This window comes from Metopolophium dirhodum, chromosome 1 (assembly GCF_019925205.1).
Source record: "Metopolophium dirhodum isolate CAU chromosome 1, ASM1992520v1, whole genome shotgun sequence".
Classification (NCBI taxonomy): Eukaryota; Metazoa; Arthropoda; class Insecta; order Hemiptera; family Aphididae; genus Metopolophium; species Metopolophium dirhodum.
Window position 1 is genome coordinate 94,996,484 of NC_083560.1, and position 19,028 is coordinate 95,015,511.

The 19,028-nt window shown below is 28.6% G+C and overlaps 1 protein-coding gene across 1 annotated transcript in view; it reads left to right on the forward strand.

Moving 5' to 3' along the window:
• LOC132944508 (voltage-dependent L-type calcium channel subunit beta-1-like) overlaps positions 1 to 19,028 on the forward strand; it is a 65,182-nt gene that overhangs the window by 37,831 nt on the left and 8,323 nt on the right. Inside the window, exons 2-8 of the mRNA XM_061013887.1 lie at positions 3,553 to 3,669; positions 4,157 to 4,276; positions 8,078 to 8,237; positions 13,711 to 13,948; positions 14,078 to 14,252; positions 14,312 to 14,410; positions 15,166 to 15,469. Of these exons, the coding sequence (XP_060869870.1) occupies positions 3,553 to 3,669; positions 4,157 to 4,276; positions 8,078 to 8,237; positions 13,711 to 13,948; positions 14,078 to 14,252; positions 14,312 to 14,410; positions 15,166 to 15,469 (1,213 nt within the window). The remainder of the gene's footprint in view (positions 1 to 3,552; positions 3,670 to 4,156; positions 4,277 to 8,077; positions 8,238 to 13,710; positions 13,949 to 14,077; positions 14,253 to 14,311; positions 14,411 to 15,165; positions 15,470 to 19,028) is intronic.

Below are 19,028 nucleotides of genomic sequence, written 5' to 3' on the forward strand. Positions count from 1 at the left end.
TAAGACATTCGGAGCGCGGTTTATACTTTATGTTATGCCTCACGCCAGCAGGTCGAATATCATAAAAGTTAAACGAGTATATTAATATTATTATTATGTAATGGTTTTTCTTTTTATTCCTCAGTTAAAGTGCTGTAAATACTCGTCTTCTTCGGTGCGACTGTCGAAAAAAATTTCTTTGTAAACTTTACGTTTAATTTTTACGTGCACAGGTACGAGCCGGTGTATACATTATTAAACGCATATACATACCCGTATATACCCTTATATACGCATATTTAAGCGTCTTATCTAGAAAGTTTGTAAATCTCAAGTTGTATATAATATGCATGTATCGCACTGTATACATGTATATAGTAATTAGATATAACTTGTATAACCTTAATGTTTAATTTAAATATGCATATTAATTATATACGCTATATTTATGCGGCGTTATCCGTGCTGTGTGGGTAGGTAACCTACCTAAAGGTTATTTTTCGGTTTGATCCTTGTTACTACGTAGGTATTTAGGATTTTCAAACTTTCTAGACACACTATAAAATTATTGTTACCATTATTACATAGGTAATGCACGGTATACGATTATCGCAGTTAGATTATCGGATCAAAATATGTACGTGACATAATGCGTGCCACGACTTTTTGGAACTTACAAAACGGTCTGTTTACAGCTGGAGTACATTATAATATGTGAAAAAGTCGACCAAGCATTCTAGCAAACACCGCGTATACGACAAGACTAATTATTCCTGATTAACCGTAGTGCGCGTTCAATACACAGTTAATATTGGTACCTATAGGTATATATATTATATGGTTACATATTTGATATTATCAATGTCCGACGCTCTTGATTCATCGATCAATCCAAAAGTAATCGCAACCACCATACGGCAAATTGCAAATGAAATTCAATTCAATTCTATATACCTATATCTATACTTTATTTGTCAGACAGGAATACCTGGATACATTTCCAAAGTACCTACCCGATTTTTTTAAAGTTCAAATGGTGAAATCAAATTATTTGATATTGTTACTCGTTTTTATTTGGTACGCATTTACTTTTAAAATCAATAATATGAAAATCAGTAGTAGACAATACATTTTATTGTGGTTTGGGAATAATAATTTTCACAAATTGTAAAACGATTGCAATTCTCCCCCTTAAAAAATTATAATAATAATATAATATTTTATACTTTAATTTTATTGTCACTGACTTGTCTGAAACTCTTTTTGATATTACTTTATGAATAATCCCAAATTATTTGCTACGTGTGCCGCAAAGACCGAATATAAAAATCAAATCAAATATAATTGTGTTCTTGAACTTTCAAAATTATACCTACTTCGCTACCCCAACACTAAAATTATCTTTAAGATTCTTTACTACACAATCTGATTCACAGTGGCAACGCCCCTTTCATAAGAGAAACATATTTATTTATATAAAGTATAGAAGTAAAAACAAGTCTGAGGCTCCAACCTTTATAAAAAAATTAGACACAGTTAATTATAATTTTAAATTACAATATTATAATGATAAAAGTACCTATTGCAAAATATGATTATCAACGAAACTCAGTTTTAAAAAAATTCATATACCTATCGTTTTAGGACCAATATAGTTCTCTTATACCGCTCTCCAATTACAATCGTAAAACTTCAGAACAAATCAATTGTAAAAAAAATGTATCATACATTTACTGCAGGGTATGACGCGTTCAAGTATCTGCAATGTTCAAACGCAGTGTCTAGTAAAACTTTTTTTTTTTTATTTTACACAATAATATATACAATCTGTACAATTATGCACAATTAGCATATTTGAAGAGGTTTAAAATAATACGTGAGTACATGAGTAAGAAGCCACCCACTAATGGCACTTAACTGGGCTCTAGTAAAACTAAAAATTTATTTTGACTCTAAGGTAATAATAATATAATATAAATAAATCGAATTCAAAATATTTTGGGTATGTTTAAATGTTATATTAAATATATTATAATATATTTTGATATCAATTACCTATGCTATAGATGAACAAACACAAATCAAAATTTTGTAAGCTTATACACGTTAATATGTATACACATAAAGAATGATGTTATTGGTGTGGCAAGGATTTAAGTATTAAACTAAACGAATACAGCTTCAAATTTATTGTATTTATAGTCAGATCTTATTCAATATTACACAATTTGATTTTTTTTAACCACGTTTGTATAGATAACATATAACTATAATATCCGTATGGGCGAGTGTATGGGTGATAAAATATTTTTGTTGCTCGTTTCGATGATTATCATTTTTATGTGAAAACTATACAAATATCTGTACTAATTGGTATTTTTACGATGTGTCCTACATTTTTTTTAGTAGGAACTTCCTTGTCAATTGGTTTGTTTTTTTTACTCATAAACTAAGAATAAGCTATTTGACCTTTTCCAAGTTACTATAGCACTTAGCCGGGGATAGGAAAAACGGTCTTAAATATTTATTCGAATACCTATCCTATATATGCCTTACATATTTAGTATAGGATCAATAATATATTGAATTTGTATGATGTATTATGACAGTGGGCTATATGCAATAAAATAGTATTTAATAATAAACACATTATTAACTGAATAGTATAACCTTATTTAATGTAATATAATACATAATATGAGCACTTATAAAATATATATAAGAAAACATATTATATTAAAATTATAGGTACTAAGTAATGTAGTTTCTCCAACCCACGGAAAAAACGAAATTTTTATTTAATTCCAAAATTATGAAATTATAATCAAATACACTAAAGGCGTTAGTAATTATTTGTCTAATATGTAGGTAGGTAGTTAAGATATAAGATAACGTTTATTTATTAAATTTGAATTATTAAAAAATAATATTAAATTTAATAAAATTAGTATAAGTGTGTATTATTTTTAACGGTTTACAATGTCACACGCTATTATATAATCATTTATAGTATATGCTACATACTAAATTGATTATAACACAACGAAACCAACATCTGACATTAAATTTTTTTTTTTTATTTATTAACCCGCGGCAATTTAGGCCATTGGATAGTTTTTTTTTTTTCAACAGCGAGGGAGAAAGTACAGTAGTAGGTTTTAACACGCGAATTTTAGTTTGTCAGAATTTTCAAGTAGGCACCCGTTGGTATCTGCCATGCCCGGGTGGGGGATGGCGGCCTCTCTTCAGACACTGTGACTGCCCGAAAAGAAGTGCCACCCGTGGCCGAGGTTCGAACCGGCGACGGTGCGCGTCGCAACTGTACCTTTTAGCCCGCTCGGCCACTCCGTCCCCCCATTAAAAAATTGAATAAGTTTGTAAGAAAATATTTAATACTGTACATTTATACTGTAATATCAGCGTATAGAAAAATAACAAGTTTCATAAAACTCTAGGGCACTATAAAATATATATTAATTAATTAATATTCTGCACTTGTATATGCGTTAAACGTTTATATTAAATTATTATTAGATTAGTTACTAATGATTTTGTTTTGTATTTTTATTATAGGGATCTGAAGATTCAGACGTTATAACAAATACAGCGGACCTGTCTCTGGGCATTGAAAAAGAAGCGCTGCGGCGCGAAAATGAGCACAGAGCTCGTTCACAACTACTTAACAGTCGTGTAAGTATATATGAAAAACAAATACTATAATATTTTTATTTTTAACAACATTAAATTAATTGAAAATAGCAGCATTACGAATAGCAACGTAATGGGTACTGGATAGGTGATATTGATTGACACGATGAATGATGAATACTATTTTTAAACAGTTTAAAAATATAAAACAAATTAACTTCTTTAAAATAGTCGTTTATTATGATTTTGTTACTACTACCCAAAACAACTAAAAATAGTACAAATCATAATTTTGCTGTCGACTATTATATAAGTACTTTAAAGGTCTAAAATTCATTTTAACAAATTTGAACAATAACATGTTTTGAAGTAGTAGGTACGTGCATATTATTTTATTTATAAATTAAAGTAAAATGTTCCACAAAAATGTTTGTTTTATACAGTTTTACGTTTTCGAAATTTAAATGGTTGTGCAACTGTTATATTTTTATACGACGGTGTTATATAAGTATGAATTTATGATTTTCAGACAAAACCGGTGGCGTTTGCCGTTCGCACAAATGTCGCATTTGACGGTAAAAAGGACGATGACTCACCAATACAAGGCTGTGCGATCACATTTGATATTAAAGATTTTTTGCATATCAAGGTACGGTAGTACGGTTTTATCTAATAAAATAAATATCGTAGTGGTACTTTGGTTCTATTAGTTTAATATAAAACAATGCGTTTGTATATTTGTGTAATGAATATTTTTCTACGTACATAAAACACAATTAAATTCTTGACGATACATGTAGTTCTCTGTAGAAACATTTTTACAAGATTATTGTTCGTATTGTATTTTTGTACTTATAACATGTCAGACTGGCAGGAAATTGAAGAAAATCTTATGGACCAGCCAGTCAGAAAGTGTTTTAAGTTGTCTGGTTTTTTTTTTTATACATAGCTTAGTCCGAAACAACACTTGGCACGATTTATAGTTTCATTTTTTTTTTTACAACATCATACTAAATAAGTAGACATTAGTTTTCAAAGTACAATAATCTTTTATTTTAGCTATAGTTTAGGTATTAACCAAGTTTGTTATCTAACACGATTTGTAAAGTTGAATTCAATTAAAAATTATATATATTTAAACCTAGAATAATGGTTAATGACAATATATTTTATAAGATTAATTACAAAAAGTTAGTTTTGGATTGACATCAACTTTTTATAAATTTAATATTATTTACCAAAAATAAAAAGAATGTAATTTGTACTCTATCTTGTTTTATTAAATTATTAATTTCATATATTTTGCTTATTTGAAATTATAATATTAAGATTTAAGAGGATGTCAGCGCACTATTGGTTTTCTCTCTGGCCCACGCGCAACATAGACAAAACGCATTTGCGTAGAATCGTTTTTTCCAGTAATTCGTTTTTAAGTAATCTTAGAGTAAAATCACCCATTACAAAAAAGATAGAGAATAATATTTTTGAGGGAATGTCGATTATATCGATCATATCGATTTCTCTAAATATTGTTTCAAAACAATTTAAACATCATTTAAATTTACAACATTATTTTGTTTATTTTGAAACTCAAATACAAAGTCAAATAACAATACAATCTAAAATCAATATGACATTCCCTCAAAAATATTATTCTCTATCTTTTTTGTAATGGGTGATTTTACTCTAAGATTACTTGAAAACATAGAAAAAACGATTCTGCGCAAATGCGTATTGTCTATGTCGAGCGTGGGTCAAAGAGAGAAAACAAATAGTGCGCTTACATCCTCTTAAGGAATATTTGTTATTAATATTTTAAAACATATTTTCTTATTATATTATGTAAATTAATGGTAGAATTGACAAAAGTTTGATATAATTTTATATCGTATACCTACATCGAATTGTATAATATTATACAAACACTTTCAAAAATGTTTAACAAATTAATAGTTAGTTTAGAAAAATAAAGAAATTAATTTAAATATTCGATTCAGTTATTTTAAGCGTCTTAAGACCCATATACTTATAATTTCTATTGCCTTAAACATAATATTTTTAAGAAAAGTATGATTATGAAAAATGTATACATATAAATGATCAAAACGGGGATTTTTACACAAAAAGTTTCTTGGCCGTCACCCTTAAACAAAAATACGAAATTCGTCTTTGTGATTTTATGATATTATATAATATAGTCTACACTGTTGTTATCTCTTGTGAACTGAATTGTATGACATTTTCAAGTGTCCTCAATATGCTTTTCACTACTTGTACATTCACCTTAGACCACTCTCAAAATATCCACTAGCAAAAATTCCATGATGCAGCCTATATAATGATATAATCATACTGAATATTATTTTTATTTTTATTGATCCTATACAAAGGCTTAAAAAGGATAGATGCTATACAACAATACAAATAGAATATTATAATGAAATATCGGACTACTGTATACTACTTGCGTCCCGAATTTATAAGAGCAGGCAACTCATTCTTGTCGTATTTATTGACGGGTTATTTGCGTCCTAAACGATAATTTGATAATTTCGTATCGAAATTACCGCCGTATCAATATAATTTGACAGCTTGGTACATAAGAAGAAAATAATATATAGATTATAGGTAGGTACATATTGTTAGGTATATTGTAATATCTAAACAAACGTGTGTGTGTGCAAGCACACACGTATGAAGTGAAACTTCTTTCGTAGTTTTTAGTGATATCTGGGCTTTTCTGAAAATGAACTTGCATGAACTGACAGCATTTTGGTTCAAGTTCGTGATATAAAAAATGTATTTATTTTGTTTGATTCTTTTTATTTATTCTATTTATTTTATTTACCTTCTTAATTTGTTTTACTTATTAAAAGATTTTATTTAATAAATGTCATCGTTATGTATTAGTTTTAACCATAGTACAACCTGCAATCGTTTCCATTTTTTTGGTTTAAACAATATGACTTAAAAACATATTTTTGGTGTCTATTTTATTTATACTAAGCATAATATGACAAAAAAGTAATAATAAAATTGTTAATGCTACATTTTTTTTCTCATCATTGGAGAAAAATGGCTGCGGCCTTCTTATCAACTATCTTATAGGACGCAAATAACATGAAATATGATAATATTATATCTAGTAAAATATTATATACAACCAACTGCAGGCTCGTATACAGAAAAGAAATCGGTTGAGTTACTTGCAAAAAAAATATTTTATTCAACATTTGTTTTTGTTAGTCTTAATTTAGTTAATATTAAAACAAAAATGGTGTATTTATTAAATGTATTTAATAAATTATAAATAGTATACTCATAGTAAACAAATTATATCTTACATTGTCATGTCAATAAAAAAAACCTTTAAAACTTTTTTGGGGAGGTATGAACAATCAACCCCCCCTACCCCTCACCAGTTTACTTGCCTGACTACGTAATAGGTATATAATTTAATCGTGTCATCAAAGAAATTTAATTAGTACTGAAAAACAACCTAATTGGTATTAAACCATACTGAAATATTTACCTATAAAGAAGACTAAAACTATTTAATTTATTTTTGAACTAGGAAACTCGTGTTCCATAAGCAATTCTGAATAAAGTTTTTTTTCTGCAAACTTATTTATAGAATGTTTTATGTAAGACTGAACTATTTATGAGTATCAACACTTTGAACTTTATTTATTAATAAATTATATCATGGAAAAAATTAACTAATGAATTTCAAAATTGTTTGAAAGTACTTTCAAGCTTAAATTTATAAAATGCCCATTTAATAGGATGGGTACTATAAAAAATTCTGTTAAAAATGCGGAAATAATAAAATGTTTTTGAAATGATACATATAAAATACTTAATTTATTGTACTATACCCGCTGAAGTGTTTCAAAGTTTTGTGTTCATTCATGATTTATTAAACAAATACATATTAGGTAACCAATAATTATTATTTTTATTGTAGGTATATCTACTTTTTTAGTATGTTGGCAGCATTTACAGATTAATGGGTTATTAAATGTAATTGTTCTACTTCTGTCAATAGTAAAACTAGGTGCACTAAAACCCAATAATATATATTTAACGTTGTAAAATGAGATTTTATATCAGTGCGATATATAGTAAATCACATGTTGTTGCACCATGTGTTAAAACATTTAATACCGCCAATATCGTTGTAACTATGGTGGACAACAAATAGCTTACAGTTGTTAGTAAAATAAAAATATATATTTAAATTTGCATATTATGGTATGACAAACAAAAGCTCACGAAAAGAGTGCACCGTCTCAAAATACATATATATGATATAACGTTATTCCTAACATAGATGTTTTCGCCAGCCAATTTATTTACAGATTTGTAAAAACCATAAAAATATTTATTGGAAAATTAGTTTTTGTAATATTATGTTATTATTATTATTATTGTTTTTTAATCGTTACAGGAGAAATATGACAATAACTGGTGGATAGGCCGACTGGTGAAAGAGGGCTCTGATGTGGGTTTTATACCATCCCCCGCCAAACTCGAACTCCTGCGTCAGATGAACCCATCACGAAGCTCAAAAAATCATTCTTCCAAAAACTCATCATCGTCAAACTTAGGTGGTGTAATAAATTACTTGATGTATATTATCTACCCTTAAAAAGAAGAAGGGGGTTGACAACAGGGGTCGCCGATGATATCCTTAATTGTGAAAAATACTGTACCTATTATGATTTCAATTTAATTGCTTAACCTCTGTGTGCTACACTGAAAATCACAATATATTCAATTGTGCTTTTCATACAGTTTCTACGACAATATTATAAAAAAGGAATATTGTAATGCTGTCAAATAAATATTGGGCATAAAATATAGACAGAATATTTTTAGGAGTATGAAAAACAAATTATGTGTCACGCGAATAAGTGATGAATGAATAAATTAATGTACATACATTTATTTTCGTTTAAGATTCTGAGCTGATAGACAATTGTATTGGTTTTACAATGATTTGTGTTTTTTTTTATATACAAATTTACCTCAATCTTCATCTTTCAGCGTGCTATCTGTTGCAAATACTTTATTAAGTTGGTAGGTACTATGAAAGATCAAAAATGTGAAAATTCCAGCTAATTTCTTAATAATTAGAAATAACCAACAAAAAACAGCGGAAAACAGAAATATTTAGTCAGCACAAGTTTTTGACAAAATCAATTTAGTTTTGTTGTTGCAATAAAAAAAAAAATTTACGGTCTTGACACCCGAAATGTTCACTAAATAGTTGTACCAGTATTTTCTAAACATGATATAAATTCCAAAATATCTTAGGGTTTTTTTTTATTTATGTTGATAAGTATTTTGTTCCTCAATCAAAAAACATGACAAAAGAATACAAGGTTCAATATAAGTTGTTCCTACAGCAGTTAAAAAATCTCGAAAATACACAGTGACATTTTGTTATTTTTTATAAGACAACATAACATTTTGGTAAAATACGTTAGAAAGTTAAAAAAAACTTCAAATTATTTTACAGATAAAAATCCATAAGATCTTCAATTTTAATATTTCAGTTTTGAAAATGTAATACGAGGTTCTTCATACATTTTTCTTATATAAGCAATGTATAAATATCGAAAGTACATTTTAATTTTTTTGTGTACTTGCTTACTTATATCTAAACAAATAATACCAATTTTTCATGAGCCAATTTTAGTTGTTTTATCGTTATTCAAAACATATTAATCATAAAAACATTCCACCGTCACATGTATTATTGTTTTCTATTGGTACACAATAGAAATTATAAAATATTTAGACTCATTTTACATTTTTATATACCATGAACCAATTCACACCATTTTACGGAATATTGGTTATTACTTATTGATTTATAAGTTATATGAAATGTCTTTGGCAAAAATTAATTTAACCTACCGAGTTAAGGATACCTATTATATAACATAAACTATCCTTAGGCATAGGTACTGATCTACCCGAAATCTTCGATCAGAATATTTTTTATGTGTGCAACGATTTATCATTTCATTCAATTTAACACATTCATTACTAAATTGACCTACTCAATGGCTAGGTACACTCGAAACTAATTTTTACACCATACAATAGAAACTAGTCCCCAGTTTTTTTATTAATCGTATTTAATAATTTTTTTTAAATAATTAATCATATATATTTTTAACTTATTATGGTTATTAGTACTACATTTGTTAATACAAATATATAATAGGAAGTAAAATAATAATCCAAATATCCGACTACAGCGATCAGAAATCAAAAAAGGTCAGTAATATATTCAGAAAATCTGTTGTAAAACATTTTAAGTCCTCGGATTCATTCGACTTATCTCCTAAATCTTTATTTAACTGGAGTTCGTTAAGGATTCTATATTGCTACTTAGTTCGATCTACTCTAAAGTATGGAGCGGTTCTTTGAAGCCCTCAATAATTATCCATGGATTTCGTAGCGATAGAAATGTTTCAACGCGAATTCCTATCATTTTCTGCTTATTACCTAAAGATCCCTTACCATCCACATGATTACTATACCTTATTTGGAAAATTTTTAATTTATCCAGTCGTGATAATCGAAGATATATTGCGAGTGTGTTATTTATTTCTAAACTTTTATCTAACTAAATTGATTGTCCTACCCGCCTTTCACAAAATAATACGTTTTTAAGTCCCGTCTCGTCATACTAGATACACTCCTGAATCCTCCCTGCTGTATTCCATTTCCTCATCTAATTATCTATTATACGCCCCTCTCTATCGTATTATTTGTCTTCTTTTATGAAAATAACCTTTAATAATATATAAATTATTCATAAACTGGGTCTTTTATCATTATTATTATTATTTATTCTACTTAATATATTATTGTAAGTATCACATAAATCTATCACTCTATATGTTTGAGCTTCGAACTTTATTATTATAGAATAAAAAATACTAATATACTGTGTCATTGTATCATAAAAAATAAAACCTTATTGAATATAACATTGGCGTATTTGTAGGACTATATACAGATAATATTAATTAAGGAACTATTAAGAGGACTGAGGAGCATTCACCAAACTGTATATCTTATTTATTTATTAATGTGTAAAACTTGCCATAACTACCTACATTGTTTAATCAAATTAAAAATTCAAATAAATTCCCACCTATTGTAGATCCGATGGTTTTTGAATTGATAGTTGAAATATATATAGTTTTAAAACCGTATAATTTTTTGAAGCTTGTCAGTCCGCAATTATAACTAATTGCTATTAATATGTTTATATAATATTATAGATCAATTTTGGAAATAAATGTCACATTGTTTAAGCTATGAATCAATTAAATAGTAGATATCACATATGAGTATATGACTATAATATTAGGAATTAATTTTATTGTCAAACGAATTTCTAATTCGTTATGTGTGTACGACAAAATTAAAATACACAACTAGAATCAATATACATTATGTATTACCTCTAGAATAAAACTTCTATAGCTTTCATAAATAAGTGTAATTATAGTAAAAAATAAAAATAAAAATAAATTAAATGTCAAACTCGTGTTTCTATAATAAGCCCACTTCAGAGTTAAGATACAGTTAAGTGACTAAAATTTCCAAAAAAAAAATAAATACGAATTCCCTCTCGAAATGGTATATATAATTATCAGTAGGTACTTAAAAGTAAACGAATGAAATGCAGATCATTCTCGCGTTGCAGATTAGTCGAATTAAATTCCTATTTACTTACTCAGAGTTTAATTATAATATTAAACTTCAAACTGTTCAGTTGATACCCGTCCTACTACAACGGATCTGAATATTAAATGTTTTGTTGAAATGCCTACTGGTATTTACAACGAAATTGAACCTTATCCATTACAATGCGTTTCGTTGAAAAGGTTTAATTTAAAAGAGACAAACCCAGAGAACTCGATTTTTCCGTACATAGTTTCGCTGTGTTTCGAGTGTACCTCGTCATTGAGTTAGGTAGTTCACTGTAGTAATAGGATATGTTGAATTTTAATTCAAAGATAAATCGTTTTGTATATTATGAAAATCTATACTCCGAGAGCAGACGGCGTGCCTCTATTTGTAAATAAATTAAATTTCTGTACATTGTACATGCTCCTACAAATAGATACGCTGTTATATTCAATTAGGTTTTATTTTTTATGACATGCACATTACACCTACACAGTAGTATATTATATTAGGTATTACTTATTGATTTAACCTTACTTGGTTTCTGATCTTTCTAGTTAGGTAGGTATTAAAATTATTTTTTATTTTACTTTATATATTTAGACTTTTTTATTATTGAATGGAGCCTTAATAAATACGATACATGCGCGTATCGTATTACCCATAATATGATTAATTATTTATAAATTATGATCAATAAAGAAATCGGGGACTAGCTTCTGTTATATAGCGAGGATAGGCAACTAGCGGTCTGTGTATCATTTTTATCTGGCCCGTACTAAAGTTTTATTTTTTATACTAACAAGTTTAAAAATTAAAATTACCTCATAAAATGCCGGAGAAACGTTTATTTGTAATAATAAATTACGTTATTCGTAGAATATAAATATTAATTCTTATCTCATAATTAACTGCAGCAAAATGCCTAAATATCCAAGTATGTAAAACCTCTAGTCAATATAGGTTGTAGGTAGAGGTACTTCACTACCCATATCAACTTTGTCATATCCATCGTGCCACGATACCATAGTGTTCTTGTTTAGGTACTTGTTTTGTAATGGTTACATTGTTCATAAGATATTTGTTCGCTTTCTGTGCTCTTGTTCACTAGATATTTAAGTTCCAAAACTTGACACTGTATAGTAACTTTAAGTTATCCATCACTGCTGTATTATAGTGTAAACCAGTGACGGCCAAACCTAGACGATTTCAAATTCAATCTCCCTTTGTTAGACTTATAATTATATACACTCATTATATACAATATTATGTAACATATACATATTTCGGATCAACCTGTTTGGGTGAAATGGAATTTCCTCATATGAAAGTTATAATTTATAAAACTGAATATTGATATTTAACGTACCTATCTACACTTTCTGATGATAATTAAGAACAGCATCCTCGTTTAGCAGATTAGCGACTGTTTCCCAGATAATAATAAACTTGCCAACGATATGCAATGACACGCTTCTTTGCCAACAGTACATATTATAATGTTATTTTATTTTGAAATTATTTGGAAATGTAATGTAAAACACTCATTTTTAGATAACTTTACGCTTTAATTGTACTGTTTATCAATATGTTTATTATTAATATTAGTGATTAAGACTTAACAATAAAATATAACGTTTTTACATGAGTCCGATCCTCAAAGGAAAAATATATTCTCAGTAGATCTTAATTAAAAAAAGTTTAGCTCGCCCGATATAAACTATATACGTTTCGAGTGAATGTACCTGGCTTAACCTAACCTAACTTAACCTGGTCATTAAGTCAATGTAGTGTATGTGTGGAATTTTAATTACAAACAGGGACAAACTCTTTATTTTATGCAAATTATCTTAGCACCATTTGCACCGCTCAAAATCTAAAATTTGAAACAAAATATTATAGTTTTTTTAACTTCACATATGGGGGAATTAAGTACTAATTATTTTTCTGCCAGCTGAATTACTTCAAAACTATATATAGTTTCTATATTATTATTAATTACTAAAAATATTTTCTATTTGGATAAAATCATTATTTTTATATTGATGCAGCCACTACATAATTTATGACTGATCAACTTATTTTGTACAGTCCTGAAATTGAAGAATATATAATAACACAAATAGTGTGTATGGAATAAAATATGTATAATGATTATAAAGAAATACATATTTTAAACACACGAGGTTTGAGTATATACTCATAGATCCATTACATTATGTTTGTTAGACATAGTTATTGTTATTAAAAGCTAAACTATTAAATGTTTCAAATTATTATTTAAATTCCCAATTATATCTATAGGTAGTTGAGTATACAATTTAAATAAACTGTTGTTTATATCTATATTTATATTTCTAATAGCTGAAGATGATGATCCTATTGGAAGTGGTCGGATATCTGCCAGAACCACATTAACCGCTCCCACAGCCAAAGACAAACGCAAAATTTTCTTTAAAAAACAGGAGACCACACCTCCATACGATGTCGTACCATCTATGAGACCTGTTGTGCTTGTTGGTCCATCTCTAAAAGGGTACGAGGTGACCGACATGATGCAAAAAGCTCTGTTCGACTTTTTAAAACATCGTTTTGAAGGACGGTACGTTGTTATGGTTTGTTGTTGTAATTAAAAGAAAATATTTTAACTAAATCGGCGTTTTATTGATTCTCTTTCTTCTATCATAATATGGAAAATTCAGCTATTCTCATTGTTGATTGATTTTTGTAGAATAATTATTACACGTGTAATGGCCGATATATCCTTGGCCAAAAGATCTCTTCTCAATAACCCTTCAAAAAGAACAGTTATCGAAAGTAAGCCTGGTTCAAACTCAAGATCGAATATAATGGCTGACGTACAACAGGAAATAGAACGAATTTTCGAACTCGCGAGAACACTACAGGTACAATTAAATTTATTATAAAATCAACTGTCCTAAATATTAATATTTGTTTTTTATAGCTTGTCGTTTTAGATTGTGATACCATCAATCATCCATCGCAATTAGCAAAAACTTCTTTGGCACCAACCATAGTTTACTTAAAAGTCTCGTCACCTAAAGTAAGTGTCTTCAATTTATTTGGACTAGGTACTAAAACATTTTATAAAACAAGCTATGGATTAACAAAAACTTAATTTAATACCTCGACAGGTTTTAATAAATTGTGGATTCATATAATACTCATGATTTCATAAAATCGTATTGACGTATCGTATTTATAATTATTTTTGTTTACTGAGTAAAAATATAGGTAATACTCACTATGATATCGAAAAAATATATTAAAATGTATTCTCAAAACAAATCAAAATACATGTGCCTACCTATAAAAAAAATTGTGTAACAAATCACACTTATAAAATATATATTATTCGACGTGCTTTTTTGTGTACCTATATATTTGTATACAAACATAACTATAATAAAATAATTGCATGGTTATTTACATGAATAAATGAACCATTTGTGGACATACAAGTATGTACAGTAATTTCCCTTGTCTAAAAATAATTGTTATGATTTGTAAATCGAATAAATAATAATGGTTGCCGGACCGAATCTTAAAATGCATATTTTTAACAAATTATTAAATTATTATTTTTGAAATTGAAGCTTGAGTATAAATTTAGGTATTTTATAAAAATATGTACGTTATCATCAACAAATCAAATCGTCTCAAACTTTCAAGTGTATTATATTTTATTGGGCCGAGTTTATACCACCGAGCTTTATTATTAGCTGCGGTTTCCGTGCCGAGCTTTCAATAAAAAAAAGGTGCCGAGTGTTTAATTTGCCATTGCATATACTGCTATAGGTACTCCAGCGGTTGATCAAGTCCAGGGGAAAGTCGCAAACCCGACACCTGAACGTGCAGATGGTGGCGTCCGAGAAGTTGGCCCAATGTCCGCCAGAGATGTTCGACGTGATACTGGACGAGAACCAGCTGGAGGAAGCGTGCGAACACATATCCGAGTACTTGGAGGCGTATTGGCGCGCAACCCACCCGCCCGTCACGCCCGACCCCAACGAACAGCAGCTGTTGACGAGGCCGATCAGAAGCTCGCCAAGCATGGACATGCCCATCATGTCGTCGATGATGAACAACTATCAGCCGTCAGGTGAGTCGCAAGTGTCTTACTCGTTGGTGTCGAGCATCAACGTGTTCGCTAGTCCCATCATCCGGATGCAATGATATATAATATTATATCGATATCAATATATTATTACATTGTTATTATATATTATACTATCGAATAATTATTGTCATCCGCATTTGAGTATATTATACGTAGGTATTTACTAATTACCGTGGTTGGGATTTTATAGTACTTAAAATTGCATAAATATGCAAAAAAAATAACAAAAATATTTGTGTTACAAGTTTTAATTATTATTTCAATATCATTAATTTTTAATAATTATTTATTACATGAAAATAACATAAAATGCATTACATAAAAAAAAAACATTCAAGTTTAATTATTAAAGTTGCTTACAAATTTCGAACAAGTAGAGTATCTATATAATAAGTACCTATATTAAAATAATAAAACACTTAAACGTGTGCGAAAATGAGTATATTCGACAATGCACTGACGCAAATTTGTAAAATAAAATATTTTATTTTCCACCTGCATTATTGGGAAACACATTAATTTCATATTGTATTAAGTGGATTTGATAACGTAATTTTCTGTTTTTGTCGAACACACATGTGACATAGGATTTTAGACTGGTTCTTTGCCAAACATACCAATTGATCTAATGAAGCGATAAGAATTCTATACGGGTGATACCACAATTCTAAAAACAGATTTAAATTAGTCGTCAAGTCTACTTGAGATCGACTTTCCCACATTTTTGATTTTTTGATTTTAACTTCTCCAAAAATTAAAATACGACAATTTTTAAACACTCATTTTTAATATGACATTTTTAGGAATTTGGGAATAATATCAAACATGTTGGTAAATCGATTTCAAGTAGGACTTGACTAAAAATTCAAATCTGTTTTCAGAATTCTTATCGCTTCAATAGATCAATTGGAATTTTTGGCAAAACACACGTCTAAAATACTATGTTGCGAGTGTGTTAGACAAAAACAGAAAATCACGGTATTGAATTCCCTTAATTCATAAAATATAACTAATTTTGATTAGAAATCTGATCCTAAAGAATCTCCAAAATTAGCATAAAAATCTAAGAATATGCAAAATAACATTTTAATTCTAATTCTCTGTATCACGAAACATATTTTAAGCATACTCTGCTTTTTTTTAAGCATCTTATAAGAAAATTTTAAATTTCTATAAAATCCTAACCCCAGTATTAACCATCTAGAACACTATATCATTGTGTAGGTATACAGTGTACAAACGCTTAGAACAAATTGTATATGTTACCTATGTTTAAAGTGTACCTATATGATTTCGCTTAGTTGTATTAAAATTATACTATCGTATTATTGTATATTGTATGGATTGGCTTTATTTTGGTTTGAAGGGAAAAAATACCACCGATACGATTCAACGACAATATATTCACCTACTGCAATGTCGTTCATCCCGAGTAGATAAAAAATAAACCACCGTATGCATTATTGCGCAAGACTGGGCAGTTCGATAAATGAGTTTGGTTAGTTGAGTTGAGTAAAAAAAAAGTCAAATAGCTAATCGACTTATCAAAACTGAGTTGAATAATATTATGCTATTGAGAAGTGGACAGAAGTCGTATTGCTTCTGGGTTGCTATAGAAGTCATAACTATCTACAGACTTGAATGCAATTCAATTTAAAAATTAACTTATTATTTATTATGTAAAATTTAACTTGTCAACTAATTTTAATGCCCAGTCTATATTGCTTAGTGTACGTGTACGTACGTTTTATGTGGTATATATATGTACAGAATGATTTGTTTGACTTGTGACATTCATTATCTTGATTTTTGGTTAAACTTAATGATTTTATAAAGTTTAAAGCATTTTAAGTTACTATATAGTAATCGTACTATATAGTAAGTTAACTTAAATTTGTGCAGTGCTCTGCTCAAAAGCTCACATTATTCAATGATTATAAAATAATAATATAAGAAACAATAACAGACATTTAACGTAAATATGTTGCTTTTGACAAAAGTAAAATACTAAACTAAAACTCACTACCTATATAATTATGCTCAAGAATGTTTTACTGAAGGCACAAGTCACAAGTTGGTGCTTATCTAATGATATTTATGTACATATGATATAAACAAATAGTATTCAATAACATAAAATTTCCAAGGTGCAATAATGAATGTCTCGAGTTAAAAACAAATCTTGTGTTTTATAATATTTGAATATTGTAATTGCCATAATAATATATACCTAACAATATTTTATTATCTTCTCACTGCAAGTGGTGCTTTTAACGAATAAGGCCCCTCGCTGGTATATATATTATAATATAATATTTGAATATATTATTGGCTCTTTCTCTCCACCCTGTTGTAAAATATTCTAACAATCATGCCAGAATATGTATTACATAAAATATTATGTAATATTATAACAATATCGTGTACGGATCGTTGTTTCCGTATAGTATGCGATATTGAAATTCATTTAATTCGCATATCGCGTGTCGCACATTCGACGACTCCGCATAATTTAACTAAGTACGAGAAGTATAGCTAAATTTCACGAAGCAAAATCAAAACCACGAAATCTAAGTTGATATTAGAGTTGACACGCTTTTCACTAAATCTGAAGAGAACAATGTGTTCGAAATGCTGTAGATATATCAATTTTGTAAAAGATTCGTTAGACGATAATATACCTACCAAAAGTTCAAATTATGAAGTTATCTCAAAAATATTCTCCCTTAAAATTTGGTAATAGATGTTTGAACTCTATAATATTTTTGTTGATGCCACAATATCGAATTATATAATAATATAATATTTAATTTTTTCTGCATTGCTTATTAGATAGACGTAGACATGTCCTCTTAACCAGTGTTGTGAAGTATTTGAGTATATTAGTATTCAAATACTTTTTTAAGTATTCAACACTATCTATCAACAAGTATTTGAGTACATTTAAATACCCCCAATATACTTACTCCATAATATAATACTCAAATACCTGTAGGTACTTTAATACTTTTTAAAAGTATTTTTTATAACGTTGCTCACACAAACTCACAGCACCTCATCATCATGACATCATTGTCCAATCGTATATAAAGATTATAAACACGTATCCTATTACATGTTCGATATTATATAATATTTATTATTATTATTATAATTACAGTTATCATCGAAAGTATTTATAGGTGTATTTTATTGAATAAAGGAACACGCAACGCTGTAACGAATCTTTAGCGGGTAAAGATCGTATAACATAATATTATTATAATGTTATGACAAGATGATATCATAAAAATGGGTGGGTGAACAACGCGTTGTGAAGGAATGCGATGAATGAGAGGTTTGCGATATTATATAATATGCCTTAGGTATTACACTATGAGCCACGATCATTTCCGGAGTGGTGTATTCGACAGGTACGTGTCCGATTGAATTGAATCCAAATGTTGAATGCTGCAACAACCCGTATTCGTACAAAATCTCGACTGTTTATTTATACACCATCATGTCGACAACGATCACAACATAATAGTCGACTCTTTCA